At 44.8% G+C, this 20,676-nt stretch overlaps 1 protein-coding gene across 1 annotated transcript in view; it reads left to right on the forward strand.

Annotated features, from left to right (window-relative positions):
* Positions 1–8,764, forward strand: part of LOC139061542 (zinc finger protein 665-like) — a 103,125-nt gene extending 94,361 nt beyond the window's left edge. Inside the window, exon 5 of the mRNA XM_070548171.1 lies at positions 6,659–8,764. Coding sequence (XP_070404272.1) covers positions 6,659–8,763 — 2,105 coding nt within the window. The 3' untranslated portion in view covers position 8,764. The remainder of the gene's footprint in view (positions 1–6,658) is intronic.
* Positions 8,765–20,676: the final 11,912 nt, after the last annotated feature.

Consider the following 20,676-nt stretch of genomic DNA (forward strand, 5'->3'; position numbering starts at 1 on the left):
TTCCATCCATCTGATGCAGCTCTCTGTGCTTGTAAAATAATGAATGGATATTTAAATAAAATGCTTTATATGTTACTGTATTAATTTTACATCTGTAAGTCAATTCTATGTAAAGATTATCTGCGTAAACCTGAACAGTTCCAACCCGGTCTTACTGTGAGACCGGGTTGACGCGTCACGCTTGTGCGTAATCATAGGCGCATTCTGAGCTGAAGAGGATCATCCTCAGACAGGCTCCAGGATGTGTCGCCACATTGGAGATAGGAACAAGCGCTATTCAGTAGGGCTGCAACAACGAATCGATAAATTCGATGAAAATCGATTACTAAAAGCGTTGGCAACGAATTGCGTCATTGATTCGTTGTGTCGCACAACTCTTCCAAAAGCGCCCCCCCTTCCCGCCCGCCGTTGCGCGCAGACATATCAGCGCGAGGGAGAGCCGGCAGTTGTTTGGAAGAGGAACATGGCAGAAGCAGCGAGAGTCAAAAAAGTAAAAGCTTTTTAAGTTTGGGAGCATTTTCAGTTAAATCAGGTGAACACATGCGTTACCTGCAACGTTTAGGTCAGCATGGCACGGGATGATGCAGCGTCTTAAACGCAAGCATGTCGGGATCATCAGCGAGGAAGGAGAGAACTCTGTGTCCGGGTAAATTAAAAACTTTTCAAAAGTGATTCATCCAAGTCCCGGATTATTACACAGGCTAGACATGCACTAAGCTCGTAAAAAAAAGAGTCTAAAGTCGTGAGCGCGACGCTTATTAGATGAGCGGGGGGACTCGCGCTGCTGCGAACCGGTTCCGCCCAAGGCCGGATTAACTGGGCAATTGCCCAGGGCCCACGAACTCTAAAGGGCCCAGGGCACGAGCACAATACTGTATCTATAATTTCCCGCTTTATGAGGACCATGGTGACTGTACATTCCGTTTTCCCCGGACGTGTCCACTTTTCACTCTCTGTCCGGCGCGTCCGGACTGCGGGTTCTTGTATTGATGAAAATGTCCGGCTTTTCATCCAGGAGCAGGGATCGAATTATGGGGGAGCTGTATGTCCTACACATCCAGGGAGCTGGAAAAAAGTTTTCTATATTATATCATTTTTGGACTCTTTTGAGCAGAGAGCGGCACAGTGCATTGTTGCGCAGCGCTCCAGGCTGCTGCTTCCAGCGCACGGTCCATTCTCAAAGTGGCGCAACCAAAAAACTATAATTAGCACACGATCGTTCATGTAGTCTGCACATGTTGTCTATTTTCTGTCTTATTTGTGCCTGCAGCGCGCTACTGCGGAGCTCATCACCTGTGCTGTGGTGATGTCACCTCACGCAGCATCGAAAACGCGCTCTGCGCTTTGCGGTCAGGAGATCCCTTTGATCTGCTCAGAAGTAACTGATGAGGTGAAAAAGTAAGAATCCAGGCAGCAGTTTTTCTGGAGAATTAAGAGGAGATGCAGGAAGATGAGAGACAGACAGGACAGGAAAATAGTTCAATAAAAACAAGAAAACAAAACAAAGTGTTGAAAAGTAAAATGTAGATAGATTTATCTCCACTACACGTTTTTACCTATAAAACAATAAGTTACACACATGTAATATTTATAAATTTGATACTATTTAGGTCACCTTCAACACTAGTCACACACCCAGGGCCGTTTCAAGACATTTTGGGGGCCAAGGCAAAATGCCCCCCTCCCCATAACTGGGCTCCCCAGAAGCCTCTGTGTAATTCATACCCTCTCCAGTAGTGTTAGTTATACAGTGTTTATAAAAGCCCCCCAGGCATTACTGACATGTTCTAATATTATCAGATGAAAAACTAAATTATCAGACATGCTGTCTCATCTGCTTCTTTTCTAAACTTGCAGAAAGTAACAAAACCATTTGAAAGCCACTATTTGTGGATTCTCTGAAAGTTTCCATGGAGTGTGTGACAACTTATTTTTTCAGTCATTTTTGGGAATAGTGATCAATTTTGATTAATTCACAGCCTATGTTTAATTACATTTAAAAATTAGTTGTTTGACATCCCCAGTTATAATAAATGTCTACAGATGAGATCAAACAAAACAGATGAGAATTGCCCTTAAGCTGTTTAATTGGACCAAGCATTTTAGGTCACAGATACAGGTGCTGGCCAGTAAAGTAGAATATCATCAAAAGGTTGAAAATATTTCAGTAATTCCATTCAAAACGTGAAACTTGTACATTATATTCATGCAATGCACACAGACCAATGTATTTCCGATGTTTATTACGTTTAATTTTGATATTTATAGGTGACAACCAATGAAAACATCAAATCTGGTATCTCAGAAAATTAGAATATTCTAAAGGCCAATGAAAAAATGTTTGTTTCTCTAATGTTGGCCAACTGAAAAGAATGAACATGAAAAGAATGTGCATGTATAGCACTCAATACTTAGTCGGGGCTCCTTTTGCCTCAATAACTGCAGTAATGCGGCGTGGCATGGACTCGATCAGTCTGTGGCACTGCTCAGGTGTTATGAGAGCCCAGGTTGCTCTGATAGTCGTCTTCAGCTCCTCTGCATTGTTGGGTCTAGCGTATTGCATCCTCCGCTTCACAATACCCCATAGATTTTCTATGGGGTTAAGGTCAGGCGAGTTTGCTGGCCAATCAAGGACAGGGATACCATGGTCCTTGAACCAGGTGCTGGTGGTTTTGGCACTGTGTGCAGGTGCCAAGTCCTGTTGAAAGGTGAAGTCTGCATCCCCATAAAGTTGGTCAGCAGCAGGAAGCATGAAGTGCTCTAAAACTTCCTGGTAGACGGCTGCATTGACCCTGGACCTCAGGAAACAGAGTGGGCCAACACCGGCAGATGACATGGCACCCCACACCATCACTGACGGTGGAAACTTTACACTGGACCTCATGCAACGTGGATTCTGTGCTTCTCCGCTCTTCCTCCAGACTCTGGGTCCTTGATTTCCAAAGGAAATGCAGAACTTGCTTTCATCAGAAAACATAACTTTGGACCACTCAGCATCAGTCCAGTCCTTTTTGTCCTTGGCCCAGGCGAGACGCTTCTTGCGCTGTTTCTTGTTCAAGAATGGCTTGACACACGGAATGCGACACCTGAATCCCATGTCTTTCATGAGTCTCCTCGTGGTGGTTCTTGAAGCGCTGACTCCAGCTGCAGTCCACTCTTTGTGGATCTCCCCCACATTTTTGAATGGGTTTGTCGTCACAATTCTCTGCAGGGTGCGGTTATCCCTAGAGCTTGTACACTTTTTTCTACCACATTTTTTCCGTCCCTTCGCCTGTCTGTTAATGTGCTTGGACACAGAGCTCTGCGAACAGCCAGCTTCTTTAGCAATCACCTTTTGTGTCTTGCCCTCCTTGTGCAAGGTGTCAATGATTGTCTTTTGGACAGCTGTTAAGTCAGAAGTCTTCCCCATGATTGTGGTGCCTTCAAAACAAGACTGAGGGACCTTTTAAAGGCCTTTGCAGGTGTTTTGAGTAAATCAGCTGATTAGAGTGGCAGCAGGTGTCTTCTATATTCAGCCTTTTCAGAATATTCTAATTTTTTGAGATACCAAATTTGGAGTTTTCATTAGTTGTCACTTATGAATATCAAATTTAAATGTAATGAACATTGGAAATACATTGGTCTGTGTGCATTGCATGAATATAATGTACAAGTTTCACGTTTTGAATGGAATTACTGAAATATTTTCAACCTTTTGATGATATTCTAATTTACTGGCCAGCACCTGTAGATGTAGCTTAGGGTCTCTGTCTTTACACCTTATAAGACAATTTAGGTGATGGCATGTTGTTTTTCTGCTATTGAACTGTTTTCTAATAATGTTGTGTTAAATAAAGTGAAGGAAGGAGAGAAATAACGTTTCCCTAGCAGTTTTTAAAAATTTCCCCATGTAATCCGATTAATCGTGTCGAGACCCCATCCGATTCATCGATTATCCAAATAATCGTTTGTTGCAGCCCTACTATTCAGCCAAAGTTTCATAATCAGCGAACATTTTCTAAGTGACAAGTCTCGCTTCAGTCGAAGGAATCTTCCTGCATGCGCTCTGGTTCTGCGACACGCTCCAAGCCCCTCTCCACATCTTCAGCTCACTGTGCACCGTACGCACTGACAGTGAGCTGCGCTGAGCAATGTCCAGCTCAGATGTTCAGATGGGAATCATTTCTTGAGTGATTTAGCTACATCTGCGATGTGCGTAACGAATAAAGTGTCAGTTCGTTCGTTCGTTTTATTGATTATCTTCTCATGAAAGATAAATTTGACGTACACGAGCGACCGGTACTGGCTGCTGTCACCTGTTGTGAGCAGCTCTCTGCTGTCTGAGGGTAGGCCCCGCCCACAACGCCATGGCTGCTGCGGCTCCCAGTGTTTTCTTTACTGTGGGAAACGGGTAATAATGGCTCTTTGATGGGAACAGGTTGCCGACCCCTGGTCTATGTCTATACGAGGACAATAAAGTTTTGAGGTTTTACAATTACTTCTGGGGGCAGAGTTGCAATGACATGCGCACTGCGTTGCCCTATAGTGCCAATTTAAAACAGAAAAGGCGGACAGGGATACAGGGCCAACATTACCAGTAATCAAAGATGTACCCGTTACATTTAAATCGGATGTCTGGGCTAATTTCGGTTTTGGGATCCTGGATGTGAAAGAATCACTTAACACAGTATTTGTTTACTATTTTTAAGTTCAGTAATATTCTTAAAGCTGCTCTACTGAAAACATTATTTCTTATATTATTTAAGTAATTATAGGCAGCACACTTTAAACATTATTGCTCACTAGTGAATAGATGAATGTTCTGTTTTTCAGGGGTTTCGAAATCAAAAAAGAAATTGAAAACTATTCTACTGCTTTTATTAAGTAATGAAAATTTTTGTGTGAAGAATCGTGATGCATTTCAGACTCAAATCGAATCGTTAGGCAGATAATCGGAATCGGATGGAATCCTGAGGCAGGTAGAGATGCACACCACTACTCTCCTCACAGTCCCACCCTGAGCTGCTAAAGAGGGCCTGGAAAAGTTCCCCCACACATCAAAGTGATTTTTCATTTATGAGCTTTTATAACCTTGTTAATCAGGATAGTTGATTTGCTGCTGCACATAAACTGTCAGTCAGAAGCTCTGCTAGCCGGTTATCTTAAGAGGAGCTAGTTCGATTTGTTAGCTTGTTATCAGAATCATAGTTGCAGTTTCATCATCTGAGCTGCTTTTTAAGATCTAGGTAAACTCGTTCAATTTGGGGATAAAAACAAACGTTTTCACATATTTTCCATGTAATTTTTTTTTGTCAGTTCCTCTTCTGAAAGATAGACAATTGTTTTTCTCTTTCCCTCAGAAAATCTTAATATTCTCCTAGTTTGGCCCAACACCATTCACATTCCAATTACAGCAACAGCCTCATATAATAACCACATAAGTGGAGAAAATGTTCCGTAGCAATGAGAGAATTTGCTGTTGCATTTAAGTGATGTTAACTATTATTTAACATTTAAACTTATTTTCTGATTTTTTTATTTATTCAAAAAACCCTGGTAAGGGATGTTTTTATGTATTTGGAGCATCAGAAAAAGTTTTATGGTGGAGGTGATGTTTTAAAATCACTGAGAAACTGCATGCATGCAGTTTGTTGTTTTGCTGCTAATACAGTAGCAGGTGCAGCTGCATATTTTTGCAATAAAAATGTTATGTTGTAATGGGATTCATGCATGAGTTTTGGTTTGCTTTGAACCCAGAGCAGACGTCACACGCCAGACGACATCAATACTGCATACTTTAGTATTTGTTCATTTATCGTGAGTAATATCGATATCGCAATATTAAGCACTGTTATCGAATATCGCAGGTTTTACGAATATCGTGCCGCCCTAATGTTGATCATGGATGTATTGCTAGGCTGTAGCTAGTTCAAAATGCTGCAGCCCATCTTTAAGCTGGCACTGGTCGATTTGATCATATCATTGCAGTTGTTGCCTCTCTGCATTGGATCCCAGTTCAGTTCTGTGTTCAATTTAAGATTTTGGTTCTGGCCTACAAATGTTTAAGTGGCCTTACTTCTAGCTCTTTATCTGAAATTCTAGTGCCATATGAGCCATCTTGTGGATTAAGGTCAGCTGACCCAGTGAGCAGAACTAACTGTCATCACAAGCTGCTGATCTAGAACCATGATGCTCATTATTATTTTATGGGATACAGACGAGTGTTGATGCTTCGCGCCGTGATTTCGTTGTAGGATACAAACTTTACAACACTCTCACGGAGTAAAGATTTGGCAGATTTTTTTGTTTACATTTTTGCTGCTGCGTGCCTACAGTGTTAGGGAACGGAAGGGAGAGGCCGACGCGAGGCTGCTGTCAGGGTATCTCTAGGCTCCACAGTAGCAGCGACGGACGGCTGGTTTGACCGGCTCTGACAGGCATTAATCAGAATTTGCAGATAGCATTTTTTTCCTTCTACCAATCGCATAGTGATGTCTGGACTTAAAACCAACTCATTAGATTCATAGTTATTTGTTAAAGTAATGCATTACCATAAAAAGTCATGTGTTTACCAACATTGGTTATGTATATTACTGATTGTAACAACACACCTAGGTCTTTTGTCTTCTCTTTTTACTGAATATTTTTCTTTTATATATTTCTGCTTGGTTCACTGCAGTTTCAAGGAAGAGAGAAGAGACAGATGAGAAACCTCTGCTCTTACATTTCCACAACCATCAAATGAAAGACGGAGGTGTCCCAACCAGCAGCTTGGCTGGGCAGATGACAGCAAAAGTTGGTGGAGGAGCAGAAACTATCAAGAACCTATATCTGGACCCTAATGAAAAGACATCCGGTTCTTCAGAGATTGAAGTTAGTGGAGAAGATGAAGATGATGTGAATCTAGACTCTGAGCCTTCAAACTCTGGGCCTGAAACTGGAAACAGAGACCATGGCTGTAATGAGAACAAGTCTTCGGAGTCAGATATTAAGACCATCAACAAATCATTTAGCTGCCCTGTTTGTGGTATACGGTTCCTCCACCAGTGGTCTCTTCAGGAACATGTGAGAGTGACAAGTCATTCAGCAGTAAAGTCTTCAGAGTGTTCGGTTTATACAAAATGTGTGAAAGAGAAGCAACATGGAGGCTCATGTAGAAAAGTCCAGAAAGAACCAAAATCATTTAGTTGTGATGACTGTGGAAAAAGATTTAGCCAAAAGTCCAGTTTATCCCGTCACATGAAAGTCCACACAGGAGAGAAGCCTTTTGCCTGTGAGCTCTGTGGGAAAAGATTTAGCCATATACATCATTTAAACAAACACATGAGAGTTCACACAGGAGAGAAGCCTTTTGCCTGTGAGTTCTGCGAATACAGCTGTACCCATAAGGCAAGTTTAAACAAACACATGAGAGTCCACACAGGAGAGAAGCCTTTTGCCTGTGAGCTCTGTGGATACAGATGTACCCATAAGTCACATTTAAATGATCACATGAGAGTCCACACAGGGGAGAAGCCTTTTGCTTGTGAGGTCTGTGGACAAAGATTTGGTCATAAATATAGTTTAAACTATCACATGAAAGTCCACACAGGAGCGAAGCCTTTTGCCTGTGAGCTCTGTGGATACAGATGTACCAAAAAGTCACATTTAAATGATCACATGAGAGTCCACACAGGAGAGAAGCCTTTTGCCTGTGAGCTCTGTGGATACAGATGTACCCAAAAGGCAAATTTAAACACACACATGAAAGTCCACACAGGAGAGAAGCCTTTTGCCTGTGAGCTCTGTGGGAAAAGATTTAGCCATAAACATTATTTAAACAAACACATGAGAGTCCACACAGGAGAAAAGCCTTTTGCCTGTGAGCTCTGTGGATACAGATGTACCCATAAGTCACATTTCAATGATCACATGAGAGTCCACACAGGAGAGAAGCCTTTTGCCTGTGAGCTCTGTGAATACAGATGTACCCATAAGTCAAATTTAAACGCACACATGAGAGTCCATACAGGAGAGAAGCCGTTTGCCTGTGAGCTGTGTGGATACAGATGTACCCAAAAGGCAAGTTTAAACACACACATGAGAGTCCACACCGGGCAGAAGCCTTTTGCCTGTGAGCTCTGTAGACAAAGATTTCGCCAAAAAAATAATTTAAACACGCACATGAGAGTCCACACAGGAGAGAAGCCTTTTGCTTGTGAGGTCTGTGGAGAAAGATTTAGTCATAAATATAGTTTAAACTATCACATGAAAGTCCACACAAGAGAGAAGCCTTTTGCCTGTGAGCTCTGTGGATACAGATGTACCCAAAAGTCACGTTTAAATGGTCACATGAGAGTCCACACAGGAGAGAAGCCTTTTGCCTGTGAGCTCTGTGGATACAGATGTACCCAAAAGGCATATTTAAACACACACATGAAAGTCCACACAGGAGAGAAGCCTTTTGCCTGTGAGCTCTGTGGATACAGATGTACCCAAAAGTCACGTTTAAATGGTCACATGAGAGTCCACACAGGAGAGAAGCCTTTTGCCTGTGAGCTCTGCGAATACAGATGTACCCATAAGGCAAGTTTAAACACACACATGAGAGTCCACACCGGGCAGAAGCCTTCTTTGAGCTCTGTGGATACACATGTACCCATAAGGTTGCTGTTTTTAAATCCAGCTTTCCTTGTAAACAGCTTACAACCACCATGTCATTTTCTTCCTTTGAACTGTGCTTATTTGAACTGTGCATTTCCCCCGCCTGCTCGTTGTGCTGATTTATTGCCCTCCAAAGACTGACTCTAACTTCCTTAATGATTTCTGTTATCTTGTGGCAGACTGCATCCTAAAATATGACTATGTCCTATTTTTTGGTGATTTTAACATCCATGTCTGCTGTCCTGACAATGTGCTTGCTAAAGGTTTTTTGAATTTGCTAGATTCATTCAATTTGACTCAATGGGTATCGTCCCCAACTCATGCCAAGGGTCACACCCTGGACCTGGTTCTCTCTTTTGGTCTCCCTGTCATGAACCTTGTGACTTTGCCTCCTGTGTTCTCTGACCACTCTCCTATACTCAGTGATGTTACGTTGCCATGTCCTGTCCCTGTGTGTGAAACTCCAGCTACTAGGTTCAGAGCCCTGGATGCAGAAACTATTTCAAAGTTTGTGGACTGTATGTCCGTAAGGTTAGAGACCTTTAACCCAGATCCGTCTAACATTGATCACTATTCACAACACTTTGATGTACTTTGTAATCAGGTCCTGTACGTGGTTGCCTCTCTCAAGCTTTGCAAGTCTAGGCCTAGGAGGGAGCCTTGGCTCTCTGATGTCACACAGGCTTGTAGGCGGGCGTGTAGAGCCTCTGAGAGAAAGTGGAAAAAGGATGGCCTACAGGTCTCGCGTGAGTTGTTCAAAACATCACTGGTTGCTTTTCAGGATGCTGTGAGGGCTGCCAGAACGGCCTATTTTGCAGACATCATCGAAACTAACTCCAAGAATCCCAGGATTCTCTACAAAACACTTAATTCTGTTCTGGTGTATCAAGAGCCTAGCTCCATGTCTCCTACAGCTGCTGGAAACTGAAGATTTTCACAGATACTTTGTTCATAAAGTATCAGGCATTACAGCAGCAATTTCTGGTAACTCTATTGACCCTGTTCCAGTTCTTCCATCACCGCCCACCCTGAGCTCCCTCAATACTGTTTCATACTCTGAGCTGAGTATGCTTTTTGCGAGGCAGAAGCCATCTGGCTCTCCCCTTGACGTTCTGCCGCCTCGTCTCTGGACGGCTGCCTTTCCGTGTCTTGGCCCATCACTTGGTCAGATTATCAATCGGAGCCTCAGCACAGGTGTTGTCCCAGCAGCTTTGAAAGCAGCAGTTATTCGACCAACCCTGAAGAAACCCGGTGCTGATGTCTCTGTGATCGCAAATTACAGGCCTATCTCTACCCTGCCTTTTACATCAAAACTGCTTGAGAAAGTCGTTTATCAGCAGCTGGTCTCACATTTAGCTGACTCTGATCTGTTCGAGATTTTTCAATCAGGGTTCAGGTCTGGCCATAGCACAGAGTCAGCTCTACTGAGGGTCCTAAATGACATCTATCTATCACTTGATCAGGGTACATCTGTGGTGCTTCTGTTGTTAGACCTGACAGCAGCCTTCGACACAGTTGACCACGCGATTCTACTCGATCGCTTGGAACGATGGGTTGGGATCATAGGGTCTTCTCTGGACTGGTTTAGATCGTATCTCCACAACAGGACATTCTGCGTTAAAGTGGGTGATGTTTTTATCTTGGGAGGGGCTCCGCTGGGGGTCCCGCAGGGTTCGATCCTTGGTCCTCTTTTGTTTGCCATTTATCTGCTACCTCTGGGGTCAGTCTTTCGTAAACATGGCCTATCATTCCATCTCTATGCTGACGATTGCCAGATTTACTCTCCATTGTGTCAGGAGAAAGGTCACTCTATCCAGTCCTTTGTGTCCTGTCTTAACGAGGTGAAGTCTTGGCTAATGGCCAACGTTCTACATCTGAATGAGGGAAAGACAGAGCTCATTGTTTTTCACCCCAACAGCAGGAATGTGGATCGTTATGTTGATCTTGGCCCTCTTTCTCCCTACTCAAAACCAGTTGTTACCAGTTTGGGGATGAAACTTGATGCTGGACTTAAATTTGATGCTCACATCAATTCTGTGATCCGGTCCAGTTTCTTTCACCTGAGACGCCTTGCAAAAATCAAGCATATGCTGTCGAGAGCCCACCTGGAGCGGGTACTGCATGCCTTTGTAATTTCTAGGCTTGACTACTGCAACTCTCTCTATGCAGGGTTGTGTCAGTCATCACTGCGTCGCCTACAGGTTGTGCAGAACAGCACAGCCAGGTTCCTGACTGGGACCAGGAATTGGGACCACATCAGTCTGGTTCTGGCCTCCCTACACTGGCTTCCGGTTTGCTATCGCTCACAATTCAAAATCCTCGTCTTTGTTTATCATTTCTTCCAGGGTGGTGGTCCCCCCTATCTAGCCACACTCCTGAACAGACACTGCCCATCACGCGCTCTGCGCTCCTCTGACCAAGGCCTGCTCGCTGTCCCTCGTTCTAGGTGTCGTACTCGCGGGGACCGGGCTTTCTCAGTCCTAGCACCGTCACTCTGGAACCAGTTGCCACCCTCAGTTAGGCTGTCCCCATCTCTGCCAGCCTTTAAGAGTCTCCTAAAAACACACCTCCTCTGCTTGGCGTTTCCAGAACATGTTTGATTTTGGCCCTCTTTTATGTTGAATTTATTTCACAGTTTTCATTGGTTCACTCAATCCATTGTTTTACACATTTGTCCTGTACCAGAATGTTTCACCTATTTTGTAGTTTGTATTTTGTAATTTGAATTGCTTTTATTTTTGATTTATTCAGTATATTTACCTTCAACTGAACCATGTTCAGCGCTTTGGGCTTCCTGACAGGGTTGCAGAAGGCGCTTTATAAATAAAGCTTTGATTGATTGATTGAAACTCATTTTGGCCGTTTGTATCCGCGATCTCGTTCTTTCGGTCATTACCCTAAGCTCATGACCATAGGTGAGGATTGGGACGTAGATCGACCGGTAAATCGAGAGCTTGGCTTTCTGGCTCAGCTCCCTCTTCACCACGACAGATCGGCTCAGCGTCCGCATCACTGCAGACGCCGAACCAATCCGCCTGTCGATCTCCCGATCCCTCCTACCCTCACTCGTGAACAAGACCCCAAGATACTTAAACTCCTCCACTTGAGGTAGGACCTCTCTCCCGACCCGGAGTTGGCAAGCCACCCTTTTCCGGTCGCAAGGGCGTCAGTTTGTTTTCAGAATTGCTGGGGACAATAACCATACACTTGAGTGGGGTTTAAAAATTGCTGGGGACAATATAGGCTAGCACAGGGGTCGGCGGCTCTGTAGCCGCATGCGGCTCTTCCATCCATCTGATGCGGCTCTCTGTGCTTGTAAAATAATGAATGGATATTTAAATAAAATGCTTTATATTTTACTGCATTAATTTTACATCTGTAAGCTAATTCTAAATGTAAAGGTTGTCTGCGTAAACCTGAACAGGTCCAACCCGGTCTTACTGTGAGAACGGGTTGACGCGTCACGCTTGTGCGTAATCATATGCGCTTCCTGAGCTGGAGGATGTCAGATTCTGGGCTTCTTCTCAGACGGCTCCTGGATGCGTCGCCACATTGGAGACAGGAACAAGCACTATTCAGCCAATGTTTCATAATCAGGGAACATTTTCTAAGTGACAAGTCTCTGAGAGACAGGGTTTGGAAAACACTCGCTTCAGTGGGAGGAACCTTCCCGCATGCACTCTGGTTCAGAGAGCCTGGATTTGTATTCTGAACAGTCTAAACATGTTTTTAAAAAAAACGTATGACAAAAGTGGCACCTGCTCAGTAAAACCACCAACAGGGTGAAAAATACCAAAAATTGAAGGCAGAGACGGGCTACAACTTCTGGATCCATGTTATATAAATCGTTTTATTGATTATCCTCTTATGAAAGATAACTTTGACGTACACGAGCGACCAGGCGCGTTGCAAGATTTTCAAAAGTGTGGGGGATGTTGTCTGTGCCTAAAATAATTTCATGTTATTCATCCTGTTAGTTTAATTTCCATAATAGCGGAGCAGGTGCAAAGTTTAGACGCGTCACGCATGTCTCCGTTTTAAACATGTTTAAACTGTTCAGAATACAAATCCAGGCTCTGTCTCGTTAGATTGGTGTAACTAAAGTTTGTACTGAATGAAACTTTACATTAAACCATGTTGAAAAGAAAAGGATCCGATTATATCGTCTCCCCCTCATTTTACAGTCAGTACAGTGCAGTGGGCGTGGCCCTGGGGTTAATCAAGTTTAATTGTTTCTCTTTGCAGCAATCTTCACAAGAAGGCAAAACAGTTAAATGGCAGGTTACAGATATTTCCATTTGACTGTTTATTTTGACGGATAAACTCAAGGATGTTGGTTGTTTTGAAAGAATTACCCCGACGCACACTGATGCGCATGGATGAGCTGACATTTTAATACGCACATCGCAGAGGTAACTCGATTCCCATCAGAACATCAGAGCTTTATACTGGACACTGTGTTCAGCGCCCACGGTGGACAGTGAGCTGAAGATCTGTAGAGGGGTTGGCAGCGCAGCGCAGAACCACGGTGCATGCGATGAGATTTCCTCCCACTGAAGCGGTCTGGAAACCCGGTCTCTCTGAGGGACGTGTCACTTGGAAAAATGTTCCTTTTATGAAATTATGAAACTTTGGCTGAATAGCGCTTGTTCCCGTCTCTAATATGGACACTCATGACGCGTAGAGACATTTGATTATGCACAAAGTTTATGTGGAGCAGAAGCGGTCGGGCCACGGCAGGTGAAACGTTCCTAGCCTACATGAAGTGAAACTGTTTAATTGTAACATTAATATGGTACTGGACATGCTGGTCTGGTTGGTTAGACCAGTGTTTGAAGTGGAAAACACACACACACACACACACACCAATTAAAATAATGCTGATAGCGTGGACTAGAAGACAGGTGATGGTTTACGTATTTAAATGATGATCAGGCTGCTGTAAAATGTAATCTCCATCCACATCCAGACACAATTATCCTCTATTCTGTCTCTATTTGCTCTGCTCTTGTCTGGGCTGACGTAGCTGATGGTGCGCGCGGCACGCCTAATGGCTGTGGTGCACATTTTACGCATTTGGAGAGGTGGGCTGGGAGCTTTGCTTTTACTGGAAGATGGTCCACTTAACGCACGGGTGTAGACTACATATTAATGACAAATGAATGAAAAATAAATTGGGAGTTTTTACTTCATATTTTAGAAATAAAAATGACGGGGTAAAACATTTATGACGTCTTTTTAAACGAAATTTTCTAGCGCGTCCTGCCTGCTTCACTTAAGTCGCTGCTTATTAAGGTCCGTCCAGAATTACCGTGGCCAACCCAAAAATGAAAACCTGGCGCTGCGCCTGTTATAAACCTCTGCAAATTATTGTTCTTCACTTGATCAAACTCAGACTTTGTACAGCTAATGTCAAGATGTAAAATTATGAATTCAGTCGAGCTCTTCCATCCCTCCCTCTCCTGCTCTCCTGGAAACCCGACATCGGCAAGTGGGAGGTGAAGAAGGAGATGAGGCAAACAAGTGAGTGTGACGTAGAGAAACCAGACTGGTGTGGAGGTGAGCAAAACAGCTGGAAAAGTGTGGGTGTTGAATCCCCCACGGGTGCGACGCCCATGCGAGCGACCGGTACTGGCTGCTGTCACCTGATGTGAGCAGCTCTCTGCTGTCTGAGGCTAGGCCCCGCCCACAACGCTGCGGCTGCTGCAGTGTTTTCTTTACTGTGGGAAACGGGTAATAATGGCTCTTTGATGGGAACAGGTTGCCGACCCCTGGTATAAGATCTGAGCTGGTAAAACAAAAATCCTCATCAGCAGGCTTTTTTGAAAGTGGGGGGGACACAGCTGCCAATCACAAATTTTGCCGGGGACATGTCCCCGGCGTCCCCGGTTAAAATGACGCCTATGTCCGGTCGAGAACCATGGTATCAGATTTGGAGGTGCTGATCCTCATCCCAGCCGCTTCACACTCAGCCGCGAACCTACCCTGCAAGAGCTGAAGGTCAGAGCTGGATGAAGCTAGGAGGACAACATATCCGCAAAAAGCAGAGACGAGATTCTCCTGCCACCACACTCGACACACTCCACACCATGGCTGCGCCTAGAAATTCTGTCCATAAAGGTAATGAACAGAACCGGTGACAAAGGGCAGCCCTGGCGGAGTCCATCCCTCACCGGGAACAGGTCCGACTTACTACCGGCTATGCGGACCAAACTCACGCTCCTCTGGTAAAGGGACTGAATGGCCCTTAGAAAGCCACCCACCCCATACTCCTGGAGCGTCCCCCACAGGGTGCCCCTGAGGACACGGTCATAAGCCTTCTCCAAATCCACAAAACACATGTGGATTGGTTGGGCAAACACCCATGCCCCCTCCATCACCCTTGCAAGGGTATAGAGCTGGTCCACAGTTCCACGGCCAGAACGAAATGTCCCCCACTGCTCTCGGGACGCGGTCAAAGCTCTGCCGGAGGTGGGAGTTGAAAACCGTCTTGACAGGTTCTTCTGCCAGGCCTTCCCAGCAGACCCTCACTATGCATTTGGGTCTGCCAGGTGTACGTGGCATCTTCCCCTGCCATCTGATTCAACTCACCACCAGGTGGTGATCAGTTGACAGCTCCGCTCCTCTCTTCACTCGGGTGTCCAAAACATACGGCCGCAGGTCAGATGATACGACTTTAAAGTCTATCATCGACCCGCGACCTAGGCTGCCCTTGTACCAAGTGTACCGATGGGCATCCTTATGTTCGAACATGGTGTTTTTTATGGCCAAACTGCGGCTTGCACACAAGTCCAATAATGAAACACCACTCGAGTTCAGATCAGGCGGGCCGTTCCTCCCAATCACACCCCTCCAGGTCATGCTGTCATTGCCCACTTGAGCATTGAAGTCCCCCAGCAGGACAGTGGAGTCCCCTGATGGAGCACTATCTAGCACTCGTCCCAGGGACTCCAAAAAGGTGGGTACTCTGAAATGATATTTGGCCCATAAGCACAAACAACAGTCAGGACCCGTTCCCTGACCCGAAGGCGCAGGGAAGCTACCCTCTCGTCCCCCGGGGTAAACCCCAACACACAGGCAGAGAGTCTTGGGGCTAACAAAATGCCAACCCCAGCCCTCCGCCTCTCACCCAGAGCAACTCCAGAGAAAAATAAAATTCCTTTTTAACTATGTACCTGACTCTGTCTGAATTAATACAAAGTGTGTTCATGATCCCTGAACAAGTAAAAGTAACTATAATCTTCTGATTAAACATTCAAAGATTAATCAGGTTTATATTTCATATTTATATGGAATCATCACATCTTATTGGTCATAATTAATTTGCAGTCGTCACGCTATAATGTGTGACCGCTACAAAGGGAGCCTAAAGTCACGTCCATCTATTTCCAGAAGTGTCATTTAGAATCGTAGGATGAAAAAAAAATACTAATAAAACAAGTAATAAAAATAAAATAAAAGAATAATTTTAGGATGATGTCAAGGAAGGTCCCGGACATTTCATTTAGCAGCAAAGCGCCTCGTGATTTTTTTCTTGAGATGCACTATATAAAAGTTTGTTTTCTTTCTGTCTTTAAGGTAAATGTGGTGCAATAACATTTGTCTTTTTATCACAGGTAGAAAACAAAAGCTACACTTACTCAAAATCATAGGTACAAGTACACAAATTTGCACATTTTGAGCCACACATGAAAAAAATCTACAGTTACAGTTTCGCCCCAGTATATCCAAAAGATATGGTGCAAAAATATTTGTGTCTCAAATCTGGTGACTTCAAATCACAGAGAAAATTTCTATCATTCACAGATACAAAACGACTGCTTCACCTATTCAGAATTTTTGGTACAAGTACACAAATTGTATTCGCTGAGTCACACATAAAAAAATTCTTATAGTTACAGTTTTGGCCCAGTTGATCCAGATTAAATGTTGCAAGACACGTCTACAAACTACTTTTCACAGAAGAACTTCTGTGGTTGTGTGTAAACAGCTTCACTCATTACCTCTAAGCTTAATAAAAACGCTTCTTTGCTCCGTTGTCCTTAAAACAAATGACAAGTTTAATTCGCCACACACACACACACACACACACACACACACACACACACGGGAATAACTGGGACCCGCGATACAAACTCTTTCTGGCTGATTTCTGCCTAAAATGTAATTTTAAAAACAAATATACAAACGAAAAATGTCTATGAACTGAACCGCTTTAAGCTTTTAAGGTTTCTATGGCTAGCTCTTAACAAACTCCTCCCCATCCCCGCATATTTCTCTCCTCCTGCTCCCTCACATCATCACACAAACATACACATAGGACCTTGGGGGGTAGGCAAGCCAGGGAGTGCGGGTATGGACCCCATGTCCGCATTCCTGTGGCAACCTGCCCCCCAATTTTATTTGCACCTTATACACTTCCACTGACGACATTCCACACAAACACACACTTAGGGCCTTGGGAGTGAGCACATTCAACGGCATTTGGCAGGGGGATATTTCAGCCTCCTCCCGAGTGCCGGTACCCACTTCCAATTTTAAACCGCACTTAGACACTGCTGGCTGAGGGTGTAAGTGGGGTGGTGCGGTGGCATCAGCTGGCATAGGTCAGATGATGCCCTTACTGCCCACTCACCACAGCCATGGAATACACCTCATGATCACACAACACTATATTGGAGCAGGCGGAGGGAGACTAGGGGTCTTAGCCACCTCTGTTGTCGCTAGGCTTCCTGGGGCTGGAGGCTAGGAGGGAGATCTGGCCGTCTGGTTGGGGTCTGGGGTGGTGGGTTGCTGTGCTCAGCGTTGGGCGGGGGAGCCTGCTCATCAGCACCCCAGCAGAAAGGGTCAAACTCTGGTTACCGGTGATGGTTGTACCCAATGTGCAGCAGCACCGGGACCAGAGTGAATAGGGTGTGTATGGGGAGCATGAGTGGGTGTCCGGCGTGCATTTTTGTAAGTCTTGGGTTGTATGTGCATGTGTGAGCATGAGGGAGGGAGTGTGTGACTGTGTTTGTGTATGACTGTATATGTCAGGTGGGGCCTTTGACTCCTCCCCTCTCCTGGAACTTCTCTTGATGATATAGATCTTTGTCCCCCCTCCCCCTGCCACACCTGGTGTGAGGGGTTGTGCCATGGTCTGCCTGGGTGTTCGTGGCTCCCGGGTCAGGGGGTTTAAGATCTTTGGCGCCTGCCTGGTCAATCCCGGTGGCTGCCTGGTGGGGTCTGGATCCCTGGGCTCTGCTGGGTCCCCAGCGGGGGTGGTCGCCCCTGGGTCCCGGGTCGCTGGGTCCCGGGCTCAGCCGGCTTAGGGGGTGGGAGGCTGCGGGCGGGCCTGTGGGCTTGCCGCTGATGTCTCCCAGGACTCTGCCGGCTGCTGGTTGTGACCCCCCGGGGAGATCCTCTGTGCCTCTCGAGGGGGGCGGGGGCCTTTCTGGTTGCAGTCTCCTTGGGGTTCCTGTGTTCTGGGGCAGCGCCTGGATCTCTGGGACTTGGAGCTCCCCCCGTCTCCTGCGCATCTTTGTGGGGCAGATCTGTGGTCCCTCACACTCTCTGTTGGACGCTCCTATAGAGAAACCTTAAATAAACAAGCGCGTGTACACACACAGGTGCTCACATGGTGCTCTCAAAAGTATGGGCTTGGGCACGTTAAACACAGGTCTTAAGACTATGGTGGGCACTTAATGCACTGTGATTTATTATCGTGATTCTTCAGTTAAGCAATGTTGATTATATATTTTTTTCATCAAGTTGACGCAGTGATAGCTAGATCTTGTTGTGTTGTTGTTGTGTCCCTTTTTTTGTCCTTTTGCTTTTTTGTCTTTTTCTGCAGGTCTAGAAGCAGACTCTTGTTCATTGTTTATTTTTGTGGAACCCCCCCCCCCCCCCCCCTCCTCTCTCCCCACCTTTTCTTTTCCTTTCTCTTTCACCTCTGAACCGTGTCTGGTCGGAATTACAATGCATTCAACAACAATAACAATAAAGTTTTAAGTATCAGGCCTGACATTAAAAGCAAACGCTTTGATGCTCCACCTGAGAGTAAATCTGTAAGGCTTGTCACCAGCATTCAGACATCAATTCTGCTTGCTTCACAGCCAGACAGGACACGGTAAAAATAAATAAATAAAACTTCGTAGCTCTCCCCACTTTCTCTGCCTGTTGAAAATCCACAGCCGGCGCGCAAAGCATGCTGGGATAGCCTTGTTCTGTGAGGATACAACAGACCCGTCCTCGAAATGTGGGCGGAGCGAGGCCGCGTTTGAGGACGTGAGAATGAGTATTCTTGGAATTCGGACAGTACTCGTCGCTGCGCTGTGACGTCATCGCACTCTTACAAGCATCTTTCCCGTGGATTCGGACACACCCCCGGTCTTGCTAGACCGGCGAGGACCCGTACTCATAAGCATCCTTCCTGTTGACTTGTATCGCGTCAGACCCGTGTCACAACCCGTGCACGCGGATTGGGTCCACAGCGCGCGTGTGAACGGGACTCGCGAGCGAAAATATACATGGCAGCGCGCGCGTGAACGGGACTCGCGAGCGAAAATATACATGGCGAGAGGTCATTTGTGCACTGAGAGGGAGCAAACTGTGTCTGTGAGCGCACAAGGATGTGCACAAGTGACAAACCTGCGTGCGCGCGTTGCCAACGAGCACACGGCAGAGGAAAACGTGCGCGCGCGGCAGCCTCTCTGCGCGCTCGGCAGCCTCTGCGCGCTCGGTTTCTGACTCCTGCTCGCTCGGCTGTGAGGAGTTTTGGCACTCTGGAGGCGTGGTCTGTGGCAGATCTTCCCTGTCCTCTGATTGGTTAGTTTACCCCGCACTTTACTCTCTACCTATCTATATAAAAAAATCTGAGATTCAGCAGTTGCTGTCATAGCTCAGCTGGCAAAGCGGGTGACTCTCACTCTGGAGGATCCAGGTTCAAGTCCGGCCAAGGAACATAGAGCTGATGACATATTATTCTTTCCTAATTCCTGTGATATTATTTTACAGTTGTGACCGTTCAACTGTCATTAAACGTCTGAATGTTTGCTGGGCAGTGTTTTAAAAAGTGCACATAAGCTAGATGGTTTTAACCAGGTAAAAATAGACTTGTGGGTGTAGGTATGTTCAAGTTTAAAAAGTTCTTGCCTCATTAATGTATTGTTTATTTTTTTCAGCATTTAATTGACAAATTATCCTTTCAAATAATTAATTGATGAGTTACATAATTGTCCATTTAGAATTGTTGAATGGACTGAGTCAAGTTTGGTGCACTTTATATATTTCAAAACATGTTTTTTTTTATTTTAATTATGCATATAAATGATTGCTTTAGTAAATCCTTACTTTGGTTAAATAAATCAGTTGTTGAACCCCCCACTCCTCTGTTTGGTCTCCTTTCTTATTACAGCCCACCACTTCCAGTCTGGGTTGTAACAATCTGCAGACAGATTTCTGAGTATCTCCTCCTTTGGTACACAGATCCTCACTGAGCCATGTACTGTGAACAAATAGTTTCTCCGTGATATTATCCAGCAAGGTCTTGTTTTTGTCAAAACAAGGGTGAGGTAATGAAAAAATAGAAATATTTCAATAAATTAACATTAAAATCATTTATATGCATAATTAAAATAAAAAAAAACATGTTTTGAAATATATAAAGTGCACCAAACTTGACTCAGTCCATTCAACAATTCTAAATGGACAATTATGTAACTCATCAATTAATTATTTGAAAGGATAATTTGTCAATTAAATGCTGAAAAAAACAAACAATACATTAATGAGGCAAGAACTTTTTAAACTTGAACATACCTACACCCACAAGTCTATTTTTACCTGGTTAAAACCATCTAGCTTATGTGCACTTTTTAAAACACTGCCCAGCAAACATTCGGACGTTTAATGACAGTTGAACGGTCACAACTGTAAAATAATATCACAGGAATTAGGAAAGAATAATATGACATCAACTCTATGTTCCTTGGCTGGACTCGAACCTGGATCCTCCAGAGTGAGAGTCACCCGCTCTCCCAGCTGAGCTATGACAGCAACTGCTGAATCTCAGAT

Source organism: Nothobranchius furzeri, chromosome 2 (genome assembly GCF_043380555.1).
Source record: "Nothobranchius furzeri strain GRZ-AD chromosome 2, NfurGRZ-RIMD1, whole genome shotgun sequence".
Classification (NCBI taxonomy): Eukaryota; Metazoa; Chordata; class Actinopteri; order Cyprinodontiformes; family Nothobranchiidae; genus Nothobranchius; species Nothobranchius furzeri.